The sequence below is a fragment of the Apostichopus japonicus genome, chromosome 3, assembly GCF_037975245.1.
Source record: "Apostichopus japonicus isolate 1M-3 chromosome 3, ASM3797524v1, whole genome shotgun sequence".
In the NCBI taxonomy this organism is placed as follows: Eukaryota; Metazoa; Echinodermata; class Holothuroidea; order Aspidochirotida; family Stichopodidae; genus Apostichopus; species Apostichopus japonicus.
Window position 1 is genome coordinate 562,832 of NC_092563.1, and position 17,459 is coordinate 580,290.

Consider the following 17,459-nt stretch of genomic DNA (forward strand, 5'->3'; position numbering starts at 1 on the left):
TCTAAAACTTATTTGCAATGACTTAGCAACATAAAATTGGAGGCTGTAATGTTTGCTGCATGTTGACCTTCAATTCCGAAAAGTGGATGTTTTTATCGGTGCACAAAGGTCAATATGTAAGAATGGCGTTCCATAACTCACAAATAAATGTTTCCCTGAACGACTGGGAGACGTAGACTATACAGTACAAGCGGCAAACACAAAACAGATATATCACAGAACTCCATATCTTTGTGAAAGATACACACACGTACGTACGTACGCATATATCTATACGAACAGAAACCCAATCAGTGCAAATTCCAATATCCTCAGCTCTTCTTTTGGATCAATTCGTGTGACATCTTTACTCAAATGTGATAGTCCAGGGTCAGCAATGACGACTGAAGTGAAACAATGTCACACAATAACCTGATTTCTCTTAAAAAGATACTAAACAGTTTGAAGACTGATCAATTCTCGTACATTTTCGAATCATGGGATTGCTTTACTATCACCACGAACCTCGTTGAAAAACTGAATCTGGGTATAACGTTAGGCCTAAGCTCAGATGCACTCAATAGGGTGAACACATCTCTGTCTGCGAGTGCTGGCAATGCAGCAACCTTTCACGATACGCTCATTAAAGAAGGCGCCAGGCGAAAGCAGATTATCGATTTGATATGCGAAGCTTGCAAGGTACTGTAACTATGCTATCCTGTATTAATGCAAAGTTACCCCAAGGTTTTTACATTCTGACTTCTGAGAAATACTGTAGCCTGTCAGTAGTTTCAGTTTTCACTATCACTCAGTATCACAATTCACATGAAGGCTAGGTTCTGAATGATTCAAAGAAGACAAAGTAATAGTACTAGCTTAGTCCTAGCCTTAAATATTAGTTAAAGTTACTCCTTCTAGGCCAACTAACCTATCCCGATTGTATGTGCTACTCTTTGCTAAGTCCATTCTTAAAGGGGAAGAGTGTATATTCTTACCTGTGTAATTTTTTTTTATTTACATGAAGTCACTGAATAAAATGCAAATGCTAAGTTGTTTTCTGCAGCATTAACATTAATGATTTTAAATTTTGGCATTTTTAGTTAACTTTGTTAGTTAAACCCCTGGGTTTTTAACACAAGTTAAACTATGCTATTTGCTAACTTGTTTTAATTGGAATTTTGCCTTTTAGTATGCATATTCCCCCAAGTTTTTGGGATGGAGAACTGTAAATCACTCTAAAAGAGAGCGGTTGTCAGGTCTGGTGGAAGTTCTCAAAAAGTACTATATAGTAGCAGTTAAACTGAGGTAGGAAACAACAACTGAAGGCCGAGCTCAATGTAACAAAAGTAGTTGTAGCTGGCTATGTCTTATACCTTCTACCAAAAGTTGGTTTGACTTGTTTTACATGTTCTGAGTGTTCTCTGTAATACAATTCTCAACATATCTATGAGGAAAATCCTGCGAAAAAGTTTGAGTTCCCATCTTCATTATCAGGACTATTAATGGATCTTTATCAATGAAGCGCTGTCAAAAGTTGTATTTACTAAAAATGAAAACAATTATTGCTCTTGTAGTCTTATTGTATACAATTAAACAGTTTGTATACACTCACATGTACACATATGGCTGACTTGAATAAAATTGCCTTATTTTCTTACAGGTTCAAGGAATACACAAGAAAGATATAGCAGATCTTGATTTATTGCGTAAGTTCCTTCCTCATTTATGAAATATATATATTTATATGTATGTAACTTACTATTTAGTTCTGAAATTTCAATTTTGCATGCCCTCAGTTATTAAAGATTAAAAACTAGGACATACTTCATTTTAACCTCTCTTACTCAACATAGGGCGGAGTGTATAGCCTAGTGGTTAACGCCGGCGTCTCCCAGTCATGAGATCCCCGGTTCGATTCCCCGCCGACAGCAATGTGTGTCGTCTGGCAAGGGTGTTGTTCAATAACAACTTCCCGACATGGACGTTAAATGGATGTGTGCCGAGAGATTGGCTTCGGTCAGCTTGCGAGTCTAAAAGCCTCCATGGCTTCTTTCGCGAGTTCCTGCTTGCGGGAAGATCACATATACATACATACATACATACATACATACATACATACATACATACATACATACTGATTAACATGTGATATCTGTTCATGTAGTTTCATTGCATGACACTATCATCAATAAATTTACTTATTCCTCTGACAGGCACACAAGTTCACCCAGAGAAGAAAACATGGAGTGTTTTTCAAGTAGTGAGAGGAGATCATGGTACGTATAACTATATCGTGATTATGGTACAGTACGTATAACTGTACAGTGATAATGGTACGTATAACTATATAGTGATCATGGTACGATATAGTGATCATGGTATGTTTAACTATATAGTGATCATGGTACTATAACTATATAGTGATCATGGTATGTATAACTACTCTATAGTGATCATGGTACATTTAACTATATAGTGATCATGGTACGATATAGTGATCATGGTATGTATAACTATATAGTGATCATGGTACGTATAACTATATAGTGATCATGGTACGTATAACTATATAGTGATCATGGTACGATATAGTGATCATGGTACGTGACTATATAGTGATCATGGTACGATATAGTGATCATGGTACGTATAACTATATACAGTAGTGATCATGGTACGATATAGTGATTATGGTACTTGACTGTATAGTGAGCATGGTACGTATAACTATATTGTGATCATGGTACGTATAAATACTATATAGTGATCATGGTATGTATAACTATGTAGTGATCATGGTATGTATAACTATGTAGTGATTATGGTATCTATAACTATATCATGTTTAAAGAAACAGTTCCTATCCCTTGGTGTGTATTGCTATTTTACTGTTTGTACATAGCATTTATACCTCCTTTTTGTTTATAATGTACAGTATCTTGCAGATAGTCATATCTTGACTGTTGAAGAAACTGCACAAGACCCAGATTTGGTATATCATACAAGTGGCTATTAAAACTGAGATAACATTAAATATTTCTCTTTATCTTTGCTTGCCATTTTTGCCTTCTCTTACAGATGAATGGACAGAAATTACAGATCCCGAAGCATTATGTGAAAAGTTTGGTGCACAATTGTCACTGCATATAAATCATGTAAGTGAATTAGAAATGAGATAGCTTAAAGACAGAAATGATATGTAAATAATAGAATGAAGCCTTACTAGAGGTGCTATAGTACTAGTACATGATCACACATATGACAAGCACTGTCACGTAAGGTTATATCCTGGTAAAGCCAATTCTTATTCATTATATTTATTTGTCATCATTCTCAGTCCATATGTCTAGAACTCTAGATTTGTCGTGTCAAGTCATTTTGAAATTTGAAACCGCCTTGAATACTTGCATTCTGGAAGCAAAATGTTTTGTCTTTCTTTATTGTCTTCACTCTATTATTTTGACCTCCGATTTCACCGGGTGTCAACTTAATACTTTAAGGGATGTAAAGTCAACAAATTTTACATGTATCTCAAGTTTTGAAGGAGGAAACTGGATATAAATTTTAAAGAATAACATTTAACTGAAATTTGGCAGTGTAGTACTGCTAAGACATTACTCCTGTTTGCTTCAAGTTTACTTTGGTTCATAATGAGTCAACTTCAAGTGCTGGTTTTTTTAAAACAGTAGATAGGAATTAATTGCAAACTTCAACATAATGCTTAGACTTTATCTAGTTAAACCAGATAAATGCTGTAAGCATAGTTTCATGTTTCATTGTGTTCCTAAAGTAAAGCAATACCCTCAGTGTGGAATTCTCATCCAATTGGTTGGTAACAGCTCAGCTAGACTATGACAACATGCTCCTCTACAATGTGCTTTATCTCTCGACAACAATCTTCAGCTTATTTAGAATTCAGCAGCCCGCTTGATCACCAAAGCCATGCATTGTGACCATATAACATCAATTCTTACAGATCTCCATTGGGCTACCTACTAAATAGCACATTGTTTTTCAAAAATCCATCTACTCACTTTCTGTTCTGTTCACAACATGGCTTAAATCTAAAATCTCTTTAATGTTATCAATGGATATGACCCTTGTCGTAATCTGCATTCCAGATTCGACCTTGCACAACGAGTCACAAGATCAGATTTCATCTGCAGCCTCTCATCTCTGCAACCTCTACCAATGTTAATAGAAACCTCTCCTTTGTATATATTATAATTATGTTTTATTAGAATACTTTCCTCTCGCATAAGCCAAAACTACATTTTGACCTGGACTATCCTTTTATGTAACTGGCAGACAGTCAATAATTCTGACTGAGTCACACACATCAAACACTTATCTTGCAGGACCTCAGTATGCGTGTGTATGGGAGAGCTATTTGGCTCAGAATTGGATTCAAGTCTAAGACCGGTAGCATGCGGAGAAATAATGCAGTGTTCATCGTATTTCATCCTCATTCTCCATACCTCGTCACCACACCGATGCGAAAGAAGGATAAAGAAGCTATATTTCAGGTAAATGCCAGAAACACTATTACATTTTTATTTTGTTCTAATACAAGTAAACACTGCAGTACTACACAAAGGAAATGATGCGTTTTGGCTAAAAGGTACTTCTGTATTGCCCAAATATGCTAGATAGTCAATTAATGGTCACTCATTTGCTTCTGCAAGTATTTTTGTAGATCTTTTAATGGGGACACAAACCCAACCATCAAGTTTGTTTTATTTGACAGAGATCTTTGTGATGCATCACAACTCCCCGACACAGCTAAGCCTGTGTCTGGGAGCTGTGATTTTGTAATCTGTGATGTCATAGTGCCACTGACACCCTTTTTACTTTCTCTCTGTTCCCCTTTTAATATTTTCAAGGTTAATTGCCGACAGTGACTGTTGACACAACAACCAATGCCATCATTAGGTCATGTTTCAAAATCTTAGATTGAGCATTACAAAAAATGCAGCTGCATTACAGAAAATAAAGATAATAATATAAATATAATATATCAAGAAAAAACATACTACACTGAACATAAGCACATTTGGCTTGATGATGTCACCTAGAGGCTTGCTCAGGTCTTCAGCCTTGTATGAGAAGGAACATTGAAACTCTGATATCTCCCAAATGGAATAAGATTTACTTTAGCTGTTTGTGTCAGTTGCTCATGAGAGTAATCTCTATCACTTAAACCTATTAATGATGGTTGGGTGTTGTTTCTCCTCTAAATGCAACATATGCTGATTTCAACATAACTTCATTTTAAATAGAATCACTCTTAAACAAAATGCCTGGTATGTTCCAAACAGTGAGCTGTTGTCCCTTTCTGTCAATGCCCTATCTGATATTGCATGTAGCAAAACTGCTATGTAAACAATTTTTTTACCTGAAAACAATGATATAACTGTGTTTTTACAGTATTTACAACTTTACTTTGCTTTTCATATAATTTGATAAGTTTGATTATTTTCATAGGCTGGTAATTACTCTGTATAAAATTCTCTCTGGGTAATACAGGACTGTCTCTATTATTTTGTCTTGTTTAACCTTGCCAGGCACTCTTGGATATGCTTGACGCTACTGATATTCAGGAATGCTTCTTGTCGGGTAAGAACCTAGAATCTTTGCAGGAGCTCTCCCTGGACAAACATTCGCAGGGTGGATTTTCAAAGTATCGCCTGAATCAGGTTGATCAGAATCCATTGATCAGGACAAGAGGAAAGAAGAGGAAAGGTAAATATCTCTGTAAAAACCTTTTTGTTTACTACTGAGAAAGTTGGGAAATTTAATCTTTTTTTTTTTTGGCTTTAACACAATCACTTGCCTCCTATTTAGTTTTCAGGTGTACCAGAACTCTTGACATGTTATCAACATGTGTTTTCCTTTGATAAATGTACCATTTTCTTGTTTTTGTTTCTGTTTTTCCGAAGTTTGGTTAATTAGTCTCATGGATAAACAAGATGAAAAGCCGAATTATGAATGTTTCTCATCTCTTTACAGGATCTGTTCTTGATGATTCCTGTAGCTTCACTTCTAATGAAAATCTTGATGAAAGCAGGCGCCAGCAAAACATGACAGATGACGTTTTTGGTTGCAACCCTCAACCAAAATTACAGAAACTGGAATATAAGGTTAGTCAATTACAAGTGGTTTATTAAAACATAATGCAATTAAGCCCATTTTTACTTGGAGTGATGGCTAGATCAATGCCCATCTTTGATGAGAGATGAAATCTTTTGTGGAATTGTTCACCTTTTGCCAAGACAGTGTGAATTGATCAATTTTATAGACAACCATAGCACCGAATAAGGCTGCAGCTCTAAAGGATGGTTCAATTCTTGGGTGCTAATGTGTAGTTCAAGTCAAGTACCAATTATCAGGTTACAATATAAATTCATATTTTAGTAACATTACAATTCATATTTGGCCAATTTTATTTTTTTCAGATGAAGACTCGTTTACGTGGTAGTTCGTTTGCCCCCTCCTCGGATATCAGCAAAGTTCCTTTCCGATGCAACGTACAGTTTGAGGGTGTCAGTGTCATAGATGGTATCAAGGAGTTAAGTCAAGCAGGTCTGGTCTCCTTGCCACTGCCTCATCCTCTGGCTAAAATACATTCAATGGCCAAAAATAGGTTTTTGTTAGCAGACAAAAATTAATATTTGCTGATACACAAGAGAGTATGGTGGCTTAATAAGGACAAAAGAGATAAAAAATAATTGTCCCCAAATCTCAAAATTTGGCCTTTTATCTCAAAATTTTGAATTTCTATCTATCTCAAAACTGACTTTTTATCTTAAAATTTTGACTTTTTAGCTCAAAATGTTGACTTTTTATTTCAATTTTTTTCTTTCCTATGTCCCTATTAAGCCACTGTAAGAGAGAGAGAGATAGATAGAGAGAGGTGGAGAGAGAGAAGAAGAAACCATAGAAATATCTATGAATAGCATCTTTCATTCTGCATGATCTAGTCTTGGGAAATTTAGCCCATCTTTGAGGTTATAGGAGGTGCTGGTTGTGATTGCTTATAAATGATATGTACCACAAACCGATTACAAGCGAGGTAACTATATTATTTATAGTCTGTTGCAATTATATCAAGGACACTTTAGTGACATTGTTAGATTAATCTATACTCTCAGATAAGATTACAACATTGATGTGCCTAGAAATAGTCTAATTTCCAATACAAAAATAGGTATGTGGCTTTCAACAGATTACTTTAGGCCAATAAAAAAAACAAATCAATTTTGATATGTTGAAGACCATTTAAACTCAGTGTTGAATGCCAGTCAAAGGTGCCTCTACTGTTTACATGAATTTTAAAGAACACATGTTGGTTGAAATATTAGCATTAATAAAACAATGGCATAACATTTACATTTGTGCCTGCACTGAAAATCTGACATCATAAATTATGAATTTAAGCCTTAAAGGAGTATTTCAGAGATTTATCACATTTTAAAATTGAATGTTGTAAAATAGGAAAGCTGTAGAAACATTGCTAGTGATCAAACTTTTTTGGACTCTTGATTTATCAAGACTACCAAGTTCTGGCTTCAGTCATCCTTTGAGTGTTTTTATTGTCATAAAATGATTACTTAGAGTGATTAAAATCAGCTGTTGAGGTCGTCTGGGGGACGACTAGTTGTATTCATCAAATGGAGATTGCATCGTAACAATTAAATAACCTCAGATAGGTATAATGATAAATTGGTATCACCCAAAAGCTTGTACTCTATTCACATATTGGTCACTGTTTTGTTTCTCTGTTTTCTTTTGACAACCAAAATTTCTCTTCAGACAACCAAAATGTAAAGCCTAGTTTTCTGAGGGACAAGCAAAATAAATCCTTCAAACTTTTCCCTGAATGGGGCCCACATAACCAGCTATATCACTTCACCCAATACTGGTTACCATTTCACCATTTACGGGCCAGTTTTGGGGCAAATCACCAGTGTATTAGTTGGGATTGTAGTAAGCATGTATAGTTTATATTAGTAGGGAAATGCAACCCGGCTGCTTTAATGTAACGTCACTCTTTGGTTTACAGGAACGATATAGTGAGGCAAATTATGTATCAATAAGTTATAAAATATCCCAAAGCAAACTTTTATGAAAACATTTTTCTTAGCAAGTACTAACATACTAGTAAGAACTAATCACTCTTTGGTTTGCAGGAACGATATAGTGAGGCAAATTATATATCAATAAGTTATAAAAAAAGCCCAAAGCAAACTTTTATGAAAACATTTTTTTTAGCAAGTACTAACACACTAGTAAGAACTAATCACTCTTTGGTTTACAGGAACGATATAGTGAGGCAAATTATATATCAATAAGTTATAAAAAAGCCCAAAGCAAACTTTTATGAAAGCACTTGTTTGTAGCAAGTACTAACATACTAGTAAGAAATTATCATTTTACATATACTTTTTCTTGTAAATATCATTTTAAACTTCTTAGACAATGTTTGAATATCTCAATGAGGTGTTTTAAGTTTTTAATAAAATTTTATTACTTTGTTGATACACAAAAAAATGATGGATAAATAAAGCCTGCTACTGGATGTTTTAAGCTAATTTGAAGAGTTTTTCCTTTTTTGACCATGAAAGTGGTAATATGAAAGTAAAAGAGGCTTAACTCAGCAATAGCAATTCTTTTAATGCAAACAATCATTAACTGTATAGCTTGGTAGTACATATATTTGTGATTGATGTAATAGGATAATTCTATACATCTGGTTGAAGAAAAGATCAAAAGTGTCATCGTATGCATTCAGCCATGATGTTGAATTGTGTATTGACTTCCTGCATGCCATGCTCTAAATAATAACAGCTGAAGTTGATGTATTTGTACTCACAATTGCATATAATGAATGATGTAATATCGCAGGTGCAGATTAGCAAGAATCTAAATTCTCATCAAAGATGACATCCAATTTTCTGCCTCATGGTTGGGGTGCATCACAATATTAATTCACCCCCATTCGTTGGTATTGTGTTAAGTTCACATCTATTTGAAAGGATAGTCCAGATGAAAATATACTTCTTACTGACTAGAGTCATGTATTCTTAGCATCCTGGTGAAATTTGGATTCAATTCATATGTAGCATTCTCCTCATAAGGAGTTGTCATGTTTTGAACTAAAAGTGAACTTGAAGCAAACAGGTGTGATGCTATAAATGTACACTGGCAAATTTGTCTTTGTTTTTTTATGATGTACATCCAATATCTTCTTATTGGGATGAACAATATATGAACATGCTACAGTCACTGGGGTTTTGTTAATTTCACATCCCCTAGTGTAAACCTGCAACAATATCAAATCCAAGGTCAAAAGGATGAAGCCCATAAGGTAAAAACAAAACATTTTGACATCACACCTGTTTGCTTAAAGTTCACTTTTAATTTAGTTATGGTAAAAGCTGATAATATCAGTATCTCAAAAATACAATTTCAGAATTGCAGTAAAAGTTGAAAACAATTGAGTGAACACAAGTGAGTCATTGAGCAACTGAAATAACTGTATCATCTTGAATACAGGGTGAAAGACAGACTGGAATTTACCAAGCTGCTTTGCAATTTCTTCCACCATTTTGTAAAGTAACATTTATAACTGGAGTGTCTATTCAAAGCAGCAGCTGGTTGTGATGTATCAAGTACAATATTCTAGGCTGTTGAAATTTGAGTTGTACAACTCTTGACCACTCAGAACCACAAAGTTGGCCTACTTTTTTCAAAGCAGAATCAAATTGTTTATCCGTATCAAACTTTGGACAAGTTGCCATTATATCATAAAGTAATTATGCTGAATTGCTATTAACAGCCATTTTGGGGTGAAATCCTTCATATTTACAAATGGCATGAGTTACTAGAGGGAATGGCTAGAAAACACAAACCAACAACATATATGTTTCAAATCTATGTTTTGAATTTCAAACTTTATTTATGGAGTACAAAATTAGGACAAGACACTTTGGATGTATATCACAGAGTTGGATAGTTAACCACTTGTCTATGTACTAACTAATAAAACACAATGACACATAGGGTATATAGTAGCTGACTATTTATTAATTTCAGAAGTTCCTCTCCTATTGTTGGATTCTGACTGAATTATTTTTTTTAAAAGAAATGAAATGCTTCAAGTACAAAGTGTATAAAATAGATTTCACAGAATAGAAATGAACAACTCACTGGGCTAAGTAGTAAACTGAACTCTCAGCTAAGATATAGAGAAAACATAACATTTAGAAATTATTAAAACTTACACAGAATGTATGGAATGAACCCTTGTGATATGTAACCACTGTTATAGTAACAGTATAAACAGAGATAAGTAATAGTGTCTAGATGAATAGTTTCAACACTTTCTAGAGCTGAACTAGAGTGACTACTGGCTTCCATACTGGGCTGGTGGGAAAGGTCTGTGAATACTTTTGCTTTTTATGTTAGGACTCTAAAAATTGGTAAAAATGACTTATAATGACCATCTATTGCTAAGGTACAAGCTAATGCAGCCCTGAATCCTCCTTTTCAGGTTCAATTGTTAATATTAAAATAGTTTAAAAGGTATAGTAAGCTACACAACCATACTGATAAAATTGTAACAATGTAATGCACTTAATGGTTCAGTGTACTATTAAATTTTAGTATTCCAAGCAATTTCTTTTATTGACCACTTAATTTTCAAAGTCTTCTACTAGAAGTCATCCTTCCAAAGTTAATTTACTGAACAAATAGATAATGCAATCTACAGTACCAATGTAAACTTTCACAGCAGTGAGTGACTGATAAGTAATGGGCAACACATACCAAGTAGAGTACTATAAGCTATACTAAGTGCATACTGTCAAAAAAGGTCTCCCTTTTTGTGTCTAGGACAGTAGCAACTGGATTTTAATTCTGCTTCCAACAAAATAGTTGTATGCTCTCTCCAATGTTTGTTTAGTGGGTAACCATTATAGAATTGCAGGTTTTTGGCTCCGTCCCTGAGTACCGTGTGTAAACATGGAATGTTCAAGTGGTGCCAGGAGAGCACAGGTCCAGCCCAGTACTCCCTGTGGTTTACAAAAGATCTCAGATTTGGCAGATTAACACTCAAGAGAAAGAATCCTGAACTTCTCTGGATGTCTAGCTCTTCCAGGGTGGAGGATCGAAGGGTATACAGAAGATGAGAAGTACCACGCTGAAAAGGCGTCACCATCTCTATACATAGTCGTTTCAAATTTGGTAGGCCTTCGAGGAGTGCATCAATGGATGACTGGGGAATTGTAACAAATACCCAATATTTGGAAAGTTCCAGAGTGTGTATATTTTGGAATTTGCACAATAACTCAACTGAATTCATCGACCAATCAAACTGAATCCTGAAATGCTGGATGCATGGACTCACCTCGAAGAGCTTCTGCAAAAGTTTGTGAAACGATAACACCCTGCTGTATTTGTTGTCCAGAGATGGGGAGACAGATCTCCCCTGACAATGAGGCGTGAATGCCCAACGCCCAAAAACTTTCTCCATACCTGTGCAATTTGCCCCCGTCAACAGTTGTAATATCTGGCACAACCATTGCTCACTTTCTTCGATTAAATCAAATTCAAACGAAAGCAGTTTGAGTTGAGCATTTCCCTTTGACAAAAAATTCACATACCTTTCTACTCTTGTCTTCAGATTTTTGCAAAGTGTAGAGCAGGAGTTGAACGAAATTGTTCTCACTGCAGAGGGACGTTCCAATGTCTGCTGCTTGTATATATGATATCGACTTTCACAGCATAAAAGTGGAACAAAATTTGCATTCTGCCACAGACAGGGTGTACGGAGTATTTCTGCCCAAAGTTTACACGTCGTTGATGCATCACATTTGTCTTGTGAAGACAGAAAGGAGAAAATGTGAAGGCGGCATTCTAGAGGTAAATGGTCAAAAGTCAGTATCGTTCTCTGTTTCTTTTTACATCTTTGGGTGACAGGAGATTTTACATGATCTCTTTCATGTTGTGCCCTCTTGCATGCCATAGTTTATATAGCAATATGTCAATCCTGGAGAAGAAAGATGCAATTGAAGGTGAAATTCACATGTGATGTCAGTTACTTGTGCACAAAAGGCTGGTGAAAGGACTGATTCCTCTCTATGTCACATACCTACTGGCAACCTGTATTCTTGCATAAGGAAAGAGACGAAAGAATGCAACTTTTTCGTTGTAAAAAATAGTGCAGCTCAATACATTAATATGACACATTAGAAATTTCCTCAACATTTTTTAGTGGTAAATATAATATCTGCTTGACATGGAATGATGTGTTACCATTTCAGAATAACACTTAATTCCAATGTCTATTTAGGCTAACATTAGATAATTATGTAGGTAGTCCTAACGTTAGGTGTACCACCAGGGCCACAACATGATGTATTGATTGCAAGTTGCAGCACCTGTGGTATAAAAATGAGGTTTATTACAAATTCTAAGCAAGGCCTACAGTACTACTACTTGTACTAGTTTACTATAGCTGTTGCCTACTCAAGTTTGGCCAAGGCCTAGATATACTGTCAGTCCATGAAAAATATAGATTCCAAAACAAAAGGTCAAATCTTGGAAAAGTATTAGTTGGTCCTATCGCTAGCAGGTGTAGGATGGCACAGACACCGCTCCCAACGTATGGGGGCCTAGACCGTTGGGCCACAAAGTACTAATAATATGTTACAAACCAATGCCCGACTGAGTGAACCGTCTACTGCTTTCGAGTTCGTTTGTCATGTCCCGTTGACCTCAGAGTTATCATCAAGAATATCGAAAGTTGTCTTGTAAATGTGTTTAAAATACACAATATGACTGTACAAGCGGCATCAGTAACGGTATATAACAGCAAAGCTTGTCCAACTTAGGGCCGAAGCATGTTGCTTGCTCAGCGTTAGAATTGTAGTTTACTTGAACATTGAAACGCTCCATTGTTTTGGAAGTGTCAATCTGGCTGGTTCTGTAGTGGCATTACGGTCACTGCAGTTCAAATTGAGGCCGGGTGGACACCGGTGTGAAGTTAGATACTTATTCCCCGTTCCTCGTTCGATATTCGCGAATGAGTAACTGAGCTGCCTATTCGGTTACGTATTCGACAATTGTATCGACGTAACACCTGTGGCAAGACAAAAGCTTTCTTACAAGATGTTCAACATTTGGTCGTGGAAAGAGGTTATCTATGGCCCATGGGTCATATGAACTCCAATGACTATGTAGAAGGGTACCATAATGCATCTTGCCCGGTCCAAATAGTTCTTGACCAACTAAAATGACCAGTACTTTATCAGTTCTTAAATTAATGTAAAAAAATTACTTTAGGCCCTAATCAAGACTAGCACGCCTTGGACCACCTTACCAATGGGTCATATGAATTCTTAACACATTGTAGAAGGATACCATAATGCGTCTTGCCCGGTCCAAAGAGTGCTTGGCCAATTAAAATGACCATTAAATAAACATTTTTTTTAAATAAATGTAACGGGAACTGAAATAAAAACATGTGGGCCCTAATCAAGACCAGCACGCCTTGGACCGCCCAACCAATGGGTCATAGGAAATCTAAGGACCTTGTAGAAGGGTACCATAATGCGTCTTGCCCGGTCCAAAGAGTGCTTGACCAATTTAAATGACCACTAATTCATTACTTTTTTAATGAGTGTAACGGGACCACAAAAAAGCTTTGGGCCCTAATCCATGCAGCACGCTTTGGATCACCAAACTGATGGTTAACATGAACTCTAAGGACATTGCATAAGAGTACCATAATGCGTCTTGCCCGGTCCAAAGAGTGCTTGACCAATTTAAATGACCACTAAATCCTTACTTTTTTAATGAACGTAACGGGACCACGAAAAAGCTTTGGGCCCTAATCCATGCAGCACGCTTTAGACCACCTAACCAATCGGTAACATGTACTCTAAGGACATTGTAGAAGAGTACCATAATGCGTCTTGCCCGGTCCAAAGAGTGCTTGACCAATTTAAATGACCACTAAATCATTACTTCTTCAATGAGTGTTAAGTGACCACGAAAAAGCTTTGGGCCCTAATCCATGCAGCACGCTTTGGACCACCTAACCAATGGGTAAAATTAACTCTAAGGACATTGTAGAAGAGTACCATAATGCGTCTTGCCCGGTCCAAAGAGTGCTTGACCAATTTAAATGACCACTAAATCATTACTTCTTCAATGAGTGTTAAGGGACCACAAAAAAGCTTTGGGCCCTAATCCATGCAGCACGCCTTGGACTACCTAACCAATCGGTAGCATTAACTCTAAGGACATTGTAGAAGAGTACCATAATGCGTCTTGCCCGGTCCAAAGAGTGCTTGACCAATTTTAATGACCACTAAATCATTACTTCTTTAATGAGTGTAACCTTGATGTGATTCCTTGTCACAATGAGAAATTGTATCTCGCGATCTTTATACTCCACTATACAAAACTTCGTATGATTTTGAATACTCTAAAAAAAATGCCTAATAGAACTTCTGTACAACATATACAATTAAAACGCTCAATGCTAATCTACGGAAGCTTAAAAATGCCATCAACATAAGAAAAACTTTGCCCCATAAGGTGAAATTTTTCTGTAAATTGTTTAGATAACAAGATAAAATGTTATCAAAAAACAGAAAAATGTTGCTTTGCTTACATGCTTTTAATGAGTAATTGAACAATTTTGTGAAAAATGTTTCATTGAAAACTAATCATATCTCGTCAATTAGTCATTTTTTGCTGCAAAATGTTCAATTGTTCACTTCATTCCATATGAGCAATTGAAAAATGTTCTGAGAAATGTTTAATTGACAACTTATCTTATCTCGTCAATTGGACATTTTTGGCAAAATGTTCAATTGTTCACTTCATTCCAATTGAGCAATTGGAAAAATTTCTGCAAAATGTTTAATTGACAACTTATCGTATATCGTCAACTCAACATTTTTCTGCAAAATGTTTAATTGTTCACATCATTCCAAATGCTCAGTTGGAATGAAGTGAACATTTTTTTTTATTCATGTGAGTGATAAATAGCCCCACCCCCACCCCCAAGAAAATAATATTAAGCGCGCTAGGAAAAAGCACTGTATTTTGGGGTAATTCACTATGTCGTCGAATATAGTTTGTTGAAAAAAAAGTTTCCCCTTTGTAACATTAACATAGCTTTTTTAGTCAGTAGTCTATGTAGCTTATCAAGCAGATAACTTGTACTCAGTTGCTTACTCTCTTAACCAGAGTGATTAATAAGTTTGTGAAGTGAGGGCCAGTGGTACAAATGTACCGAGAAAAGTTTGGAACAAAAGTGCAGTCGCGAAAGATACGGTGTTCGACTGACACTGACCGTATCGTTGACGAGTATAGTGGGGGGGGGGGGGGTACAAGGCAGCAGTCGGAATTTTCTGGTTCCAAAACCCATCCAGTTGGAATTTCAGCCACTAAACCCCCAATCATCAGGCCTTAGCTACGTCCCTGAATCTAGCTATACAAATTTTACACAAAACACATTCAATCCATTAGCAAAAGTGCTAGATTTAAGGTAAATTTCGCGTTTGTTAATTTAAGTCAAAATTGCACTTTCTAATCACTTACAATTGTATTTAATGTATTAATTCTTCGGTAAATATAAATTAGGCTATATGCTGAGTCAATAATGGAAGTATAGAAGTCAAGAGAATTGTTACATGCTTAATATCCACCCCCCCCTCCCCATTTATTCTCTGATTGGATTGAAATGTACTTGCAGAAGAGAAATTTTCATGCCAAATTACTTTAATCTGGTAGAATTGATACACTTTTACCAATCTATGTGCAAAGATGTTCCATACACTATTACTCAATACTTCATAAGATAAATTTGAAGGAGCGGAACAAAGGACCATGCGTTCTGATTGTAATTGAATGATTCATTCAGGATGTTTCCTAGAAGATTTCTCTCGTAAAAGAGCGCTTGAACATTAGGCTCGCACTAATTGATACCGATGTACGAGCTGACTTCCTACCGTCATTTAACGTCCATGGAATTACCTTTAAAAGGCTGAGAGTTCATATTAATCATAGCGTGATTGCGCCCTTGTGTCGAACCATTAAAATTGATAGATAACTGAAATAATCTGCAGCATGTTGACAGTTTAACTGCTTTTTCCCATTTGTATTCCCAAATGAATGAAATATCGGAATATCTTTCCTTCCAGGGACGTAGCCAGGGGGGGAGCAGGGGGAGCGACCGCTCCCCCCCCCTTTCAGTGTCGATTTTTTTTTTTTAAACTGTCGTTTTTTTAGCATGGTATTTTGTCAGTGCTCTTTTGATCTTGAATACTCGTCAGCTCCGTTAACTCGATTGTAATCGTAGTAACATTCACGCCTACTGATTCAACTACTTACTTAGTTTGGCAGATGCAATTAGCTAAATTTAGCTTATAGCCAATTACAAGCCTACAGTTGGCCACTGCGTTATAAAATACATACTGCCTACCTAACCGCACTCTATGGAATGTCACGAACTGTATGCACAACAACGTCGACAACGTTCGTTCAATGAGTCGTCCTAAGTTGTTGCACGAACAGCATGTTATGAAGCTAAGCTAGCAATCGTACGTGATACGCACTTCCTATAAATAATTATTACACTGCTAATACACTGCGATAACGATATTTGTTTTAGGCCACTGCACAGTGGCGTAGGAAGGTACTTTTGAGTGGGGGGGGGGGGGCTGAAGACTGATGGCCGGCCTGGGGGAGGGGTCTAAGGAATTTTTTGCATTTCCAGGTGGCCTCAGATGCAATTTGGTGCAATATAGCACACTTCAACACCCACTCCATTTTGTAAACTTAATTTTGTATTTTCACCTGGCCTTAGATGCAATTTGGTTCTCCAAATGAGATTTTTTTTCTCATTTGGAAATGAAAAAGGGGTTTTCTGACTTGCGAAGCGGGGGGGCGGAATGATACTTCCGCCCCTCCACATTTTTCACTGGGGGGGGGGGGGCTGGCGCCCCCCAGCCCCCCGGTTCCTACGCCCTTGCCACTGCATATCTGGCTGTATTACAAAATATGAAAGTTTATATTGTCCATCAGTTAAGTTCGTCAAATGTATTTAAGTCCAGACATTGACAGTAAACAAGAATCATCCTACTGGAAAACTTGTAAAAGAGCACTATGTTTGTCTTTCTGATATATTATGTAAAAGAACATGTAAAAGAATTTAAACAGGAAACAAAATCTGCTGATGCTGATATCATATGATCAGGGCGTAACCAGTATGTAGCACGATAGTTTCATTCAACACTCTACCAGCCGAAAAAGACTATAGGATCCGATCTTAATAATAATAATATTTCAGTTGAGAAAACACTTGAAAAATTTGTATCAGAAGGCAATCGTCGGATAGCTCTCGCCTTCTCTTATTAGGCTAACTTAAACATTTACTAGCTACAGTTGTATCAAAGACATTTCTG

The 17,459-nt window shown here is 36.3% G+C and overlaps 2 protein-coding genes across 2 annotated transcripts; one reads left to right on the plus strand and one right to left on the minus strand.

Annotated features, from left to right (window-relative positions):
- The first annotated feature begins 216 nt into the window (after positions 1-216).
- Positions 217-8,570, plus strand: LOC139958813 (centromere protein N-B-like). The gene is made up of 8 exons (XM_071956169.1): positions 217-678; positions 1,640-1,685; positions 2,193-2,255; positions 3,058-3,134; positions 4,338-4,505; positions 5,544-5,721; positions 5,989-6,119; positions 6,435-8,570. Exons 1-8 carry the CDS (start codon positions 397-399, stop codon positions 6,645-6,647), a joined length of 1,158 nt encoding a protein of 385 aa, XP_071812270.1. The 5' UTR covers positions 217-396; the 3' UTR covers positions 6,648-8,570.
- On the minus strand, positions 7,757-12,913 carry LOC139958806 (uncharacterized). Its single transcript, XM_071956158.1, has 2 exons — positions 12,696-12,913; positions 7,757-12,028 (listed from the first exon to the last, which is right to left on the minus strand). The coding sequence occupies exon 2, from the start codon at positions 12,002-12,004 to the stop codon at positions 10,844-10,846; it is 1,161 nt and encodes a 386-aa protein (XP_071812259.1). The 5' UTR covers positions 12,005-12,028; positions 12,696-12,913; the 3' UTR covers positions 7,757-10,843.
- Between the last annotated feature and the right edge of the window lie 4,546 nt (positions 12,914-17,459).

Coding starts and splice junctions, on each gene's coding strand:
- LOC139958806 (XM_071956158.1), bottom strand. CDS start 12,004: ATGGCATGCAAGAGGGCACAACATGAAAGAGATCATGTAAAATCTCCT.
- LOC139958813 (XM_071956169.1), top strand. CDS start 397: ATGTCACACAATAACCTGATTTCTCTTAAAAAGATACTAAACAGTTTG. Junction 679..1,639: donor TGATATGCGAAGCTTGCAAG/GTACTGTAACTA, acceptor ATTTTCTTACAG/GTTCAAGGAATACACAAGAA. Junction 5,722..5,988: donor AAGAGGAAAGAAGAGGAAAG/GTAAATATCTCT, acceptor ATCTCTTTACAG/GATCTGTTCTTGATGATTCC.